Here is a 14,466-nt window from a genome sequence, read left to right on the forward strand (position 1 = left end):
GCTGGGCCTCTGTCTGGGCACGGAAGGCTGTTCCCCACTGCGTGGTAGAACTGAGCAAAGAGCAATGAAAGGCAGATGGGTTAGTCCATTGTCCAGAGTTCCCCCAAGCTACTTGTTTCATCTCAACTGCTATCACAGCAGAAAGATCGCACCCAGCTGCCACCCTGGGGTGACATGTCCTATCACCAATGACCCACCTGGACCCCCTTCCATCTTTGTGGAGAATAACTAACTGTCTTGGCTAAGGCTGGTGTTTCCTCATCAATTCTATATTTTCACAAGGCAGTTACTTTCTCCCGGTTCCCTTTCCCTTCCCAGGAATCTGCTCAGTTTATCTGAGCTGCCTGCTGCTGGTGGCCAGCTCCTGAGATGCTGGCCACCAGCATTTTCAAAGCTGATTTATGCAACACAGACCATTTAGATTCTAGAGGAGATACTGGGGGGCGGAGGCCACCGCTCCTAGCGGTGGGAGAGACAGCCTCCTGGTGGCTCCCAGAACCCTTTTCTGAGGCGAGCTAAAGAGAAGTGGCCTACAGAAGGGCCTGGAACCAGCCCTACTCTGACCCCAAATCAACAGTAAATGAAAGGAAGCTGGCTGCAGATGGCTTCCAAGAATGGCTCTCTAGGGGAGGGGCACACTGTCCAGCAGTGACTGGGCTCCCTCCAGTCTCCCAACACCATGAGACCACAGCGCATGCTGACACAGCTCTCTTCAAGGAACAAAGAATCAACTGGGGGGGCACAAAAATAAAGCAAGGCATAGAGGTGAGGGCTAGCTGTGGGTCATGCTGCAGGCCAGTGTTTCCTAGTCTTCTGGGGGCTTTTAAAGCAAAGAACTCGCCTCTCTTCCACTTTCTCAATGATGCCTGTCACACTTCTGCACCCACCTTCAGCGTCTCAGACCTGAAATCCACTGTGGACTCTTTTTATTTTTGTAAGATTTACTGATTTAATTGAAAGGATATCTTTCATCCACTAGGTTCATTCACCAGTTGGCAGCAAAGACAGGAGCTGGGATGGTTCAAAGCTAGAAGCCAAGAGCTTCTCCCAGGTCTCCCATGCAGGTGGCAGGGAGGGGACCAAGCTACTTTGGCCAGTTGTTTTGGTCAGTTGTTGCTTTCCCAGGCATTTAGCAGGGAGCTGGCTGGGAAGTGGAGCAGCTAGGACTCAAACTGGCACCAGGCTGCAGTATTAATTCACAATGCCACAGTCCCAGTCCTCAGAGCCCTGAATCTACTGGAGAATCTGATTCTAGGACTCTCTGACCTCAAATTCCCCTGAATGCAGTATGCTTTGATGTCAGGGGGTGGTGTGGATCAGTCCCAGGGTATTAGCTAGTCCATGCTGGCAAGCTGAGGGCTGAAGAAGACAGGCACGAGTCGACCCTCTGCTGTCCCATATCTCGGCTAGGGCCAAAAAAGCTCCTACTCAGTCACACAGCTCTCGGTGCGGCAATGCCAGGGGCAGTCATAGACGCGCGCGCGTACACACACACTGGTACCTTCTCACACACAGGTAGAGGCACACGCCAGCCACAGAGCGCTTCGAGACCTCAGAGGGGGTAAACGCACAAAGGCAGGTCCCGTGACACCCGTTTCACGAACTAAGGGACTTACAAACGCCGACTCGCCAGAGCGCAAAGCCGCACAAACACTAGCGGGCTTCTCCAGCCGGGGGAGGGGCGGGGCCTCCAGGGTCGAGGCGGGGTCAAGGGTCAGAAGGCGGAGGCGCGCCCAAGATGGCGGCCTCCATGTGCGACGTGTTCTCCTTCTGCGTGGGCGTGGCGGGTCGGGCCCGGGTCGCCGTGGAAGTCCGTTTCGTGAGCAGCGCCAAGGTGAGGCCCGGGGTCGACCTCGCTGGGACACCCCCACCGCATCCCGGCTCTGAAGGCCAGCTCCTCGGAGCTCCTGTGCCGCGCGGATGCTGCGGCCCTGTCCCCGCCCGTTAAGGTTCCTAGCTCAGTCCTGCCGTGGATCGGGGCTCCCGGGGTCTCCGTGCTCGCGGGCTTGCAGCGGAACCCGGTCGGGCCGCCAGCGATGCTGCGGCGGCTGCTCGGGGCGGGGTTGGTGGGCCTCGTTGAGCAGGGTCGTGCCTGACAGAGAACCGAGGTAGAAAAAGGCGTGGGTCTTGAGGGAACTTTCCGAGGGAGGTGAGGCCGAGAGTGGAGGAGGAGAGAGGCTGGATCCTGGCAGAGCGGAGGAATTTGGAGCTGAGCCCAAAGGCGGGACGGGGCGGGGGTGGGGTGGGGGTGGCATTTGAAGAGTTTCAAGCAAGAAAATGACATCATTGAGTCGTTTTCAGTGGTCGTGTTTTAAAAGTTCATTGTGGAAAATAAAAATTCAAAGGAGGGAGGAAAAAGTAATCTTTCCCAGTTCTCTTTACTTGTTCTGCAAGAATATGCATATTCAGATGATGAAACAGGCAGAAGTACCTCAGAGGAGCTGAAGGAGGATAGTTTGTAACCTGAGGGCCACCATTCCGTGGAGCAGTCTTTGGGCCCTTCTCATCCTTTTTTGGTCACTACAGGATCAGCTATCTTGTTCAGTTTCTGTACAAACATCCTTTCATCATTATTTTCTTTCCTAGTTATCTTTTCCCTTTGATTTTTTTTGAGGGGAGGGGCGGTTCCTGGTGGGATGGTGTAACTGGCCATGTGTGCTGGCTGAGACAATCTCTGGTGCTTGTCCAGCAATGGTAGGCCTGTGGTGAAACGCACCCTGCTCTCAGCATCTTCACATTGACCCGGTTTCCCAGCCCAGCCTTCCCTCTCTCTCTGGCCTTCCCTGGGAAGCTGCACCCCTGTCCACTTGGTCTCAAGCTTTTGCTCACACAGCTGGTGCTGTTGGGTGGCCCACGCTGTGATAGTCTCAGTTCCACTCAGGCCTGTTCTGGCAGGACTCCTCAGTTTTCCTGTAACGGCCATTTATCAGAATCCCATCTGGTCCCCTTCTGCAGGTGCACATCTGACCTACTGCTGGACAAAACCATACAACTCCCTGGACTTGCAAACAAGTTTTGGATTATTTTCCCCGAGTTTTTTACATCTCTATAGTTATCAAGTCAGATTGATTTGTGATTTTTTTTTTTTTTTGTCTTTGTGCTCGTTCAGGTGAACACATGGACATTCAGCTTATTTTTTGGTAAAATGGAGAAGCTTTCTGCTTTTCTTTCTCTGTAACTCAGTAGTTTAAATAGCATGAAATGACTGATTTTTTTTTAAAGATTTATTTATTTTATTACTAAGTCAGATATACAGAGAGGAAGAGAGAGAGGAAGATCTTCCGTCCGATGATTCACTCCCCATGTGAGCCGCAACGGCCGGTGCTGCGCCGATCCGAAGCCGGGAACCAGGAACCTCTTCCGGGTCTCCCACACACGGGTGCAGGGTCCCAAGGCTTTGGGCCATCCTTGACTGCTGTCCCAGGCCACAAGCAGGGAGCTGGATGGGAAGTGGAGCTGCCGGGATTAGAACCGGTGCCCATATGGGATCCCGGGGCATTCAAGGCGAGGACTTTAGCCACTAGGCCACGCCGCCGGGCCTGAAATGACTGATTTTTTGAAAATTGGAGGGAACTGGCTCAATGAAACTAAATTGACAAAGGGCATCATGGGATATGTTTTGGGTCAGTTTTTATTGCTTTTATGGATATTGGTAGGAATGGTTTTAAAAATTTGCTAATTATGATGCCAGGGATACAACCACCTGACTACGCTTGGTGGATGTCTCCTGGAATGTCCTACTGATTTCATGCGACCCAGATGGCATCACTGCTTATTAGTCTGGGCTTTGTACCTTTTGAATTCAGTCTTGTCCATTTGTATTTTTCCAGAAAATCCCTGTTGAATCAAATTTTGTAGTCTTCCTGTTTTTTTAATGATCTGTTTTTTTTTAAAGACTTATTTTTATTGGAAAGGCAGATTTCCAGAGAGAAGAAGAGACAGAAAAATCTTTTCATCAGTTGGCACACTCTCCAAATGGCCACAACAACTAGAGCTAAGGCCAAATGCAAAGGCAGGAGCCTCTTCAGGTCTCCCACATGAGTGCAGGGTCCCGAGGCTTTGGGCCATCCTCTTTTGCTTTCCTAGACTGTAAACAGGGAGCTAGATGGGAAACGGAACAGCTGGGATATATGGGTACCGGCCATGGCAGGCGGAAGATTAGCCAGTTGAACCATTGCACCAGCCCTTACAGTCTCTTCTTACAAATGGGCCTTTTCGGCCTGGCGGCCTGGTCTAGTGGCTAAAGTCCTCGCCTTGAACGCCCTGGGATCCCATATGGGCGCTAGTTCTAATCCCGGCAGCTCCACTTCCCATCCAGCTCCCTGCTTGTGGCCTGGGACAGCAGTCAAGGATGGCCCAAAGCCTTGGGACCCTGCACCAGCATGAGAGACCTGGAGGAGTTTCTGAGCTTCTGGCTTTGGATTGGCTCAGCTCTGGCCATTGTGGCCACTTGGGGAGTGAATCATCAGACGAAAGATCTTCCTGTGTATCTCTTTTTCTCTCTGTTTATCTGACTTTCCAATAAAAATAAAATAAATCTTAAAAAAATGTCTTTATCTGCCTAGGGGAGAAGTGTCTTCATAAAAGACTAACCCTTGATTCTTTTCCATTGGTTTTGATTACTGCACTGGACCGCTAGAAAAAAAGAAGAGATCTGTATCTACCTGATATTGAGAGCTGAGATTGTCACATTGCTGGAGTTCTTGTTTAGAGGAGGGCCGGGTTTTTACTCCATTGGTGCCAGAGGCTGTAAGGCATGGGGTAGGGCTTTTGGGGAGAGGAAAACAGCTCAGGGTGTGCTGGCTGCCCTGCCGCCTGCTCTTGTTTCACTTCTTCCATTCTGCTGGTAGGGTCAACAACACTCCTGGCTCATGGATTGCTCAGGGCTTGCGCCATCTTGTTCTGAGTTCCATGCTAAAAGGAAGCAGGAAGCAACTTGGGATGCTAAAATGACAGGACATTCTGCTGCTGAACCAAGCTTTTTTTTTTTTTTTTTTTTTTTTAAGTTTCCCTCTGTTGTAGTGGCTCCGTGTTGGCAGGGACACCACCTCTCTTGTCCCAATAAGGTGGTGGGCGTAAGTGCTCAGTGTGCCTGATGACTGCCTGAGTTCTGAAGCCCATCCCCTGAGTCCTCTCACACTTTTGAGAGAAACCAGATCATCCATCCCTTCCCGGAGGTGCCTAGTGTACTAGACCAGGGCTTCTCAAATTTTAATATGCATATGAATTACCCAGGTACCTTGTGGAAATATAGATTCTGATTGAGCTGTCCTGGAGTGAGGCCTGAGGTTCTGTATTTCTGACCTAGGAGCACAGCGACACCCATGTTGTCTGTCCACTTCCTTCACATTGAGTTGTAAGGAGCCAGAGCTCATGAGCTAATTAGCCTGTATTGTATCCTCCCATCCAGGTAGGACTTGCTGAAATACTCCTGGGAAACGGAGGCGAAGAATTAAAGCGAGTGTCTCCAAGGCATACTGCAAGGAACATTAGAACGAGGACTAGAATAACTTGTTTCTTTCAGTGAAACCCCTAAGCACTTGCCAGGCACTGTGCCAGGTGCTGTGGGCCTCAGCTGATCAAGGAAGAAGGCATGTTCTTCCCCAGAGTAGGCCCCCTTTCCCCATGTTCTGCCATTTATCTGCCACACTGCCAGGATCCTGGAGGGACACGTAGCTGACTTAGAGACAGGGGCTTGCTGTTACAGCTCCTGGAGGAGGTAACAGGGGGTCCCAGGCAGCCAGAACGTTGGCTCTTCTCTGCACAGTCTGCTCCTCTGAGCATTCTGTCCTTCACAGGCCTTCCTCTCTAAATGCATGTGACTGAAAGCAGGTCAGAGCTGCCTCTCCCGAGGAGCAGTTGTGAAGAGTGCCGTAGGAGGCAGGGGTCTCTGCTAAGAGGGTGGCACTTAGGGCAAGGCTGACCAGCCCCTAGGGGCTGGTGGAGCCACTCCCTGTGCCCTTGGTTAGGGCTCTGCTGTTCTCACTGTCATTCTAGGGAAAGGGATTATTTGCCACACAGCTGATCCGGAAGGGGGAGACCATCTTTGTTGAACGACCCCTAGTGGCTGCACAATTTCTCTGGAATGCACTTTATCGCTACCGAGGTGAGTACATCTTAACCACCTCTGTGGCTCCGGGGCCAGTCACTTTTGTGCGGAAGACAGCCGTGTGCATCCCTAGCGGCCGATATCTCTAGAACACCAGGTGCTGAGGGAGAAGATGTCTTCCCTCTGAGACCTGTGCCTGAACACCACCCCTCTGTCCACACTCCGTATTGGGGTCTGGGTGGCAGGACTTGGTGTTTGGCCCTGTGGGCTAGTAGATGGGGTGCTAAAGGACATCATGACCTTGTGGGGCCCTCCACCAAGAAGAGACCTGTGTCCCTTGTTCAAAGAGTTGGGGGTCAGTAGCATATAGTGTTGGGTAAGTATTTTGGCACATGGGTTAAGCTGCCACTTGGGATGCCTTCATCCAATGTCAAATGTGCCTGGGATTCTGTCCCATATCCAGTTGTAGTCATCTTCCTTCCAACATTTCTTGTAGGGAGCAGATGGCCCAAGTCCTTGCCACCTATGTGAGATAGTCGGGTTCTTGGCTCCTGGCTTCAGTCTGGCCATCCTTGAGTGTTGCAGGCTTTTAAGGAGTGACTCAGTGGATGGAATAGAATATCTATCCATCTCTCTTTTTTTTTTTTTAAAGATTTATTTTTATTACAAAGTCAGATATACAGAGAGGAGGAGAGACAGAGAGGAAGATCTTCCGTCCGATGATTCACTCCCCATGTGAGCCGCAACGGGCCGGTCCGCGCTGATCTGATGCCGGGAACCAGGAACCTCTTCCAGGTCTCCCACGCGGGTGCAGGGTCCCAATGCATTGGGCCGTCTTCTATGCTTTCCCAGGCCACAAGCAGGGAGTTGGATGGCAAGTGCAGCTTCCGGGATTAGAACCGGCGCCCATATGGGATCCTGGCGCGTTCAAGGCGAGGACTTTAGCCGCTAGGCCACGTCGCCGGGCCCATCTCTTTTTGTTTTTCAGTCACTCTGCCTTTCAAATGAGCAAATCTTTCTTTAAAAAAAAATAAAAAACAGTAGCAGATGGGATGCCCTTAGCTTTGTTGGCTGTATACTCTTTTTACACTTACCACACTAGAGTCTAATGGAGAGGAGGGTCAGTTGGCTGCAGAATGAGGGCTAAGTTCCACGTGGAGGTGTTTGCGGGAGTGCAGACTGAGAAGCATGGAAAGCTGGATAGGAAGGGTTGGACAGTTCCTGAGAGGGAGGAGCAGATCACTCCCTAAAGATGCACTGTGGAATTCATTTGTTCATTCACTTTTTCATTCATTCATGTGGTCCTTTATTTACTCCATATATATATATTTTTGTTTTATTTGTTTTTATTTGAAAGGCAGAGTTACAAAGAGAGAAAGGGAGAGATAGAGAGAAGTCTTCTATTTACCAGTTCACTCCCAAAATGGCTATAATGGTTGAAGTTGGGCGTGTCCAAAATCAGGAGCCTGGAGCTTCTTCCAGGTCTCCTACGTGGGTGCAGGGACCCAAGCACTTTTCCAGTGCTTTCTCAGGAGCATTAGCAGGGAGCTGAGTTGGAAGTAGAACAGCTGGGACTTGAACTACTACCCATATGGGATATCAGCACCACAGGTAAAAGCTTGTTACACCACAGTACTGGCCCCATATTCTCCACATGTTTTATGGAGTGTATGCAGTGTGCCAGGTACCCTTCTAGCCCTGGGAGTGCTGCTTTGAAAAGGAAAGATGTGGCTTTCGACATGTTGTCCTGTCTGGCTCGCACCCTCAGCCTGTGACCACTGCCTTCGAGCACTGGAGAAGGCAGAAGAGAATGCCCAGAGGCTTACTGGGAAGCCAGGCCAAGTGCTGCCTCACCCGGAGCTATGCACTGTGCGCAAGGACCTCCACCAGCACTGTCCCCACTGCCAGGTGAGCATCTGCGGGGGTGTACCTGGAAGGGGGCAGGTGAGGGGGCTTTGGCTGAATTCTTCACCGGGGAGGCCCATCTAACCCTGGCCCATGAGAACCACAGCATTGAGTAAGACACTGAAAAGGCTCAGATAGTGTTCTGGTTTCATCTTCACTGTCCCAGCTCTGCTGTCTAGAGAATAGACCCGGTGAATGCTTGCCTCCTTCCGCTGCCTGAAAAGCTGTCTCCTTCCCATGGGTTCCCAGGCCTGACTCAGGGGCTCCTACCATAGGCCCCAGAGCATCCATGTTTTCTCATCTCCGTAGTACCTTTGAGTTGCAGCTCCAGGCCCTTGTTGCGGACTGCGAGAAGTGAGGACCACATGGGAAGCCTGTGCCTCACTCGCTGCCGCACTTCCTGGGGGTGCTGACCTCCCCCCTGCCCAACAGGTGATGTATTGCAGTGCAGAATGTCGGCTGGCAGCTGCTGAGCAGTACCACCAGGTCCTGTGCCTGGGCCCCTCGCAGGACGACCCCCTGCATCCTCTCAATAAGCTGCAGGAGGCATGGAGGTAGGTCCCCTCCTTTCCCTTATCTTTCCCTCCCTCTCTGCCTGAGGTCGGCAGATGTTGTCGTCTTCCTCATGTTTCTAGCACCCCCAGATTTCTCCTGCACTCTTAGCGGTCACAGTACCTTTAATCTGGGCTGCCGCTCCAGGTAGCCTCAGCAAAAGATCCTTAGACTGAGCTGCACTAAGCCCATAGTGCCGAGTCCTGCCTCGGCTCCTCCCTGAGACTGCCTGTCCTTGAGTATTGATGGTATTGGCACAAAGGTTTCTCTCTTGGTAGCCTTCGGGCTGGGCTTCCCTGAGCTCAGCTACTGTGGAGAGCACTTTATTTTCCTTTCTTGGTTCTTTTTTTCTTTTTTTTTTTTTTTAAGATTTATTCATTTTATTACAGCCAGATATACACAGAGGAGGAGAGACAGAGAGGAAGATCTTCCGTCCAATGATTCACTCCCCATGTGAGCCGCAACGGGCCGGTGCGCGCCGATCCGAAGCCGGGAACCAGGAACCTCTTCCGGGTCTCCCACACACGGGTGCAGGGTCCCAATGCATTGGGCTGTCCTCAACTGCTTTCCCAGGCTACAAGCAGGGAGTTGGATGGGAAGTGGAGCTGCCGGGATTAGAACCGGCGCCCACATGGGATCCCGGGGCGTTCAAGGTGAGGACTTTTAGCCGCTAGGCCACGCCGCTGGGCCCCACCTTTCTTGGTTCTTAATTGGCATACCATTTTGCACATTTCTGGGGTATCCAATGTGTGATCAAATCAGGGTAATTAATGTTTTCCATCTTTTAGCATTTATTATGTCTTTGTGTTGAGGACCTTCAACTTCATCTGTTCTAGTTGTTTATGAAGTGATACAATTGTGAGTTCAAGTCATCCTCCTGTGCTGTAGAATGCTAGTGCTTGCTCCTCCTCTCCAGCTGTAACTTGGTGTCTGCTGTCTGATCTTTTCCAACTCCCCTTCACCCTACCTTCCCAGTTTTTTAGGAATCAATATTCTACATATGAGAGAAATATGGTATTTATTTTTCTGTCTGGCTTGTTTTACCTAATGTAATATTCTCCCAGTCTATTATATGTTGCCATAAATGACACAATTTCATTATTTTTTGTGGCTGAATAATACTCCATTCCCTAAATATTGTGTTTTCTTTATCTGGTCACCCCTCCATAGACACCTCGGTTGATTCTGTATCATGATTATTGTGAATGGCACTGAATTGGATAGGGGAGTTCAGACATTTCTTTAATATGCTGACTTCATTTTCTTTGGAATATGCCCAAAAGTGGGAAAGCTGTATCATATGGTAGACCAGTTTTTAATTTCCTCAGGAACATTTATCCTGTTTTCTGTAGTGGCTGTGCTAATTTTCATTCCCACCAACGACATTATAAAAAGTGTCACACTTTTTTTGCATCCCTAGGGGGAAAATTCTCAGGCAGACTTTCTCTTTTTCCTCAGGAGTGTTCACTATCCCCCCGAGACCGCAAGCATCATGTTGATGGCCCGGATGGTGGCCACGGTGAAGCAGGTGAGCCCACCTGGTCCTCCCCGGGGTAGCTAACTGGCCCCATTTAGTCCTCAGGCTCAGACTCCTCACGTCAAGGTCCTAGCTTAGACATCATGTTCTTTCTGGCTTCCCAAAGTGGAGCTGCTCTCTGTGTGGAATGATACGTAGGAGTAAGCTAAACATAAATCAGGCGTGGGGATGGGGGCGGGGGCCCATGTGGCCGGTAGCTTTTTGCATTTTGGGGAAGATCTTACGTAGCAGCCATCCATGCACTCCGTGTAATATCACTTTTTTTCAGGGCTGTGCCTCTAACATAAAGTGAGAGAAGCCTCTCAGACCCCTGCTAGTATGCCTGTCAGACTCAGCCTCTTTCTCTGCTTTCCCATGTGTGGTTGAATTGGCTAGCTCTGATCCAGCAGGGGAGGAAGCCCTTCCAGCAGAGAAAGGGCTTCTCCAAGCTCCTGCAGGGTGATACTTCCCTCATGACCAGAGCTTTAGAAACATAAGACTGTCCCTCCCTCATGGGCAGCTGGGTGTCACAATGTCAGTCTGTTTGTTCCCTGCAGGCAAAGGACAAGGACCGTTGGCTCAGGCTCTTCTCCCAGTTCTGTAACAAGACAGCCAATGAGGAGGAGGAGATTGTCCACAAACTCCTGGGGGACAAATTCAAGGTCAGTCTCCTCCTATGACATCTCTTCCCTCCCACAAAAGCCCAACATGTCTGTGGCTATGGGTGAGGAGCTCTGCATTTGGTCTTCTCCCAGCTATAGGAAGTGATTAGAACCTGGGCCCTCAAATCCATTCAGAGGCCATACATTCTTGGCACTGTTTAACTTGCAGACCTGATGTGCACCTAAAATTGGGAAGTATGGAAGTGGGATGGTGGCAGAGGAACAAGGGCTCAGATGCCTTGCCATGTGTGTGCTTTACGTGGCATTGCAAGGCAAGTGCCTTGTCAGAGGATGACAGGGGGCAAACCAGGCCCAGTGGAAAATGGAAGGTTGGAGTGTGCAGGGTCCGAGAGCAGTGGGTACTGCTGTACCCCTTGTACCCAATGTACTACCTGCCCATTCCCAGGCAAAGAATGTACATTCGCCCTGGGGACAACAGGCTTCCATCCAGGGTTGGCTGGAGGAGGTCTGCTGTGTGAAAGGAAGGTGGGTGGGCTGGGCCTCCCACACTGAATTCTGAGGAAGGGAGAGCCAAGTCAGGCTGAGGGCCGGGGCCAGGTGGGTCTGAAAGTGGTGCTGAGGACACAGGCTCTGCTGCTACGAGGACCTGGAAATGAGGAGACGTTTGGATTGAGCCCCTGGCTTACAGCAGGCCAGTAGCCTGCCAGAGATCCCGGGAGGGCAGGGGGCGCCATCTGCAGAGCTGGTCCTGTCCCTTTCCCTTGTCTTCTGGGCCCTTCCTGGAAACTTCTGTGGGGACTACTACAGCTCCCTGCTTCCTCTGTCCCAGGGCCAGCTGGAACTCCTGCGAAGACTCTTCACTGAGGCCCTTTATGAGGAAGCGCTCAGCCAGGTGAGTGTGGGAGGGTGGGACCGTGGTTGCCTGTCACTTCTGCTCACCAGGAGCACCTGAGTTTGCATCTGCCCCCAGGACAGCCCAGCCAAAGCCAAGCTGGGTCTTCTGGAGTCAGAAGGACTGCCAGCAGAAAAGCAAGCTGCTGAGCCGTCATCTCCTCTCCCTTCCACAGTGGTTCACTCCAGATGGATTTCGGTCTCTCTTTGCTCTGGTTGGGACCAATGGCCAAGGGATCGGGACCAGGTTAGGAGAGATGTTGAGTGGTGGGATGGGTCCCTTAGCGGGGGGGATTGATTCAGGAAGGTAACCACAGCTCCTTTCAAGAATGGGGTGGAGTAATGTGAATGCCAGAGAGCACTGAACTGGACACAGCAGTGGGCAGTCAGAGTGAGGCAGTGGGGTCTGCCCTGGGTAGCCTTGACTTGCTGGAGAAAGAAATGGGGTGGCAACATGAGACCCCTTTGCCTGGAGTTGGGGAGCTCTGTGACCTGTGATCCTTGCTCTCCATTCACGGCCTGCCTGGCCCCCAGCTCCCTGAGCCAGTGGGTCCATGCTTGTGATGCCCTGGAGCTGAAGCCTCAGGACCGCGAGCACCTGGACGCCTTCATTGACCAGCTGTACAAGGACATCGAGGCAGGTTGGTGAGACAGGGCCTGGGCCGCCCCCAGTCTTGGAGAGCCCCCCCAGTCAGGTGGCCAACACAGTGTCTCCCATGGTGCTCTCAGTGGTGAGGGAAGGGAATTCCCTCTGTACCTGTGGGGAGCCTCGGGTTTGCCCACAGGATACACAGCCAAGAAACGGCTCCAAGCTCCACCCAGAGGCTCCATGCTGGAAAGGGAGTGCTGGACAAATAGGGTGATGTCACAGACAGAAGAGCAGGACTTGTGCCTCAGCAGCAAGCTGAGGTGAAGTGGTAGGGGCTGGGTACCTTAGTGTGGTGGGGAAACAGGAAATGAAGCCAGTAACATCCTTGCAAGCCTAGTTTCCCATGTGTAAAATGGCTAGACTAACATCTGTACATTACCATTTTGCAGCGACTGGCGAATTCCTTAACTGCGAAGGATCCGGCCTTTTTATACTACAGAGCTGCTGTGAGTTCTGGCCCAGAGGGCGGGTGGGCCCAGAGGTCTCTGCCTTTCCTGGTTGGCCTCCTGGCCTCAGGTCACCTTCTCTGCTGGCCCTTTCTAGGCTGATAGGCTTGATGCTGGGAACTGGGTTGTCTTGTCTTTCCCTCTTCCTTTTCCCCTTCCTTCCTTTGTCTTGTACATCAATATGTGCTTATGCATAAGCCTTACAGTGGGTCAGCCTCCATGCTGAGATGGGCACAGAGATGTAACTCTTGGCATCCCTTCAGAGCCCTGACCCTCCATGTGCCAGGCAGTGGGAGTGTGACTGAGCCTGGAGCTGGCTGGTCACGGAAGGTTGCAGTGAGGAGTGATGAGGGAGTGTGCTAGTACCTGTGCTCTATCGCTTCTCGGCCTTTTGGCTAAGATCAAGTGTAGTACCTGTGCTCTGTGGCCTTTGGGAAAAAGCACAGGCTGGGGAATCAAGAAATAGGATTTAGGCCCTGCTCAGCCTGGATCAGGGATCAGAGAGCAAGGAGTTACAGGATCAGTATTCTGTAGCATTAAGGCTATTTTTTAAGCCAGTAAGCCTTATCACCTGTCTGTTGTGATCCAGGCAACCACAGCTGTGTCCCCAATGCAGAAACCTCCTTCCCAGAAAACAACTTCCTCTTGCATGTCACCGCCTTGGAGGATATTAACCCAGGAGAGGTGAGGGGTCAGGGCTGCTGAAAGATTGGGTGGGCAATGGGCCTTGCAGGATCTGCAGTGGTGGTGGCTAAGCCCTGGAGGGCACAGCCTGTTGGGTTCAATTTCTGCATGTCTGTCAGTTCTCATTTCTTGGCTCATGGGTAAGTACTAATCCTACCCCAATTAAAAAAAAAAAAAATTCCAGAAAGTCTGAGCAGTGTTTGAGGGACAGCTGTGTGCTCAAATTCCTGTCTCTGGCACCTTTCAACCAACAGATATGTAACTTTTAGGAAAGCAGAAGGTAACTGTGGCTTTAGTCATAGAGTTCTGCTGTAGGGGTGAGTCCTGGACCCCGAGTACAGTGCACAGAGCCCGACTGAATCTTCTTCCAGAGCACATAGCATCACACAGGATAACCTCTGATCCTAGCCACAGACCTTGGCCGTCGAGGAGCTTTCACCACAGCCTCTTTTCCATCTTAAACACCTGCTGTTGAACTTCATAGTGCCTGCCTGTTAGCTCCTGGGGATGGGGCCATGATTGGAGCTAGGGCAGCTGTTGCAGAGCCTCTTCCCGCTTACAGAGAGCACAGAGCATCAGACCCCATCTCTCTCCTCCCCGCAGGAAATCTGTATCAGCTACTTAGACTGCTGTCAGCGAGAACGCAGCCGCCACAGCCGCCACAAGATCCTCAGGTGCCAGTTGGGGATGGGGTTGGGACACCGGGCTCTGGGGTCCTCCAACCCAGCTTCTGTCTGACTCCCCAATCTCACTATCCCCCTACTCTTTCAGGGAGAACTATCTGTTTGTCTGTTCCTGCCCCAAATGCGTGGCAGAGGCTGACGAGCCCAATGTCACTTCGGAGGAGGAGGAGGAAGATGATGAGGAGGAGGAGGAAGGAGAACCAGAAGATGCAGAGCTTGGGGATGAAATGACTGATGTGTGATGTGGCCCTCTCTGGAAGGAGCTCTGCCAGATAGGGGACCCTTCCTTCGAAGAGGAGACATGGAAGGAATTCCCACTCCTGTTGCCTGCTTTCCCCTTCCAGCTCTCTGTGCCAGAGGGTAGCATGGAGGCTGGACCCCAGGCCTCCCATCCTTACAACAACACACGTCCTGGACACTGCTGCTGAGTTGGCTCAGGACCTGCACTGTCACTGAGGCTTGTGCCCT

The 14,466-nt window shown here is 51.8% G+C and overlaps 1 protein-coding gene and 1 non-coding gene across 3 annotated transcripts; both read left to right on the plus strand.

Annotated features, from left to right (window-relative positions):
- The first annotated feature begins 1,475 nt into the window (after window positions 1-1,475).
- SMYD5 (SMYD family member 5) lies at window positions 1,476-14,414 on the plus strand. Of its 2 annotated transcripts, none has more exons than XM_058667973.1 (13): window positions 1,476-1,834; window positions 5,998-6,106; window positions 7,770-7,957; window positions 8,387-8,508; window positions 9,965-10,034; window positions 10,580-10,684; window positions 11,475-11,537; window positions 11,713-11,783; window positions 12,071-12,177; window positions 12,575-12,631; window positions 13,221-13,315; window positions 13,919-13,989; window positions 14,087-14,414. In XM_058667973.1, exons 1-13 carry the CDS (start codon window positions 1,739-1,741, stop codon window positions 14,238-14,240), a joined length of 1,308 nt encoding a protein of 435 aa, XP_058523956.1. In that variant the 5' UTR covers window positions 1,476-1,738; the 3' UTR covers window positions 14,241-14,414. The 2 variants fall into 2 exon arrangements, with proteins under 2 accessions (XP_058523956.1, XP_004582857.2); XM_004582800.3 differs by having other exon boundaries at window positions 1,484-1,834; window positions 7,818-7,957.
- LOC118760800 (U2 spliceosomal RNA) lies at window positions 13,007-13,198 on the plus strand. The gene has a single exon (XR_004996997.1). It is a non-coding gene; the product is annotated as a U2 spliceosomal RNA (small nuclear RNA).
- Window positions 14,415-14,466: the final 52 nt, after the last annotated feature.

Source organism: Ochotona princeps, chromosome 8 (genome assembly GCF_030435755.1).
Source record: "Ochotona princeps isolate mOchPri1 chromosome 8, mOchPri1.hap1, whole genome shotgun sequence".
Lineage (NCBI taxonomy): Eukaryota > Metazoa > Chordata > Mammalia > Lagomorpha > Ochotonidae > Ochotona > Ochotona princeps.

Bases quoted from the DNA above. Each gene is read 5' to 3' on its own strand.
- SMYD5 (XM_058667973.1), top strand. From the start codon at position 1,739: ATGGCGGCCTCCATGTGCGACGTGTTCTCCTTCTGCGTGGGCGTGGCG. The intron at 1,835-5,997 runs GTGAGGCCCGGG...CTGTCATTCTAG, and splicing joins GTTTCGTGAGCAGCGCCAAG to GGAAAGGGATTATTTGCCAC. The intron at 10,685-11,474 runs GTCAGTCTCCTC...CCTCTGTCCCAG, and splicing joins TCCTGGGGGACAAATTCAAG to GGCCAGCTGGAACTCCTGCG.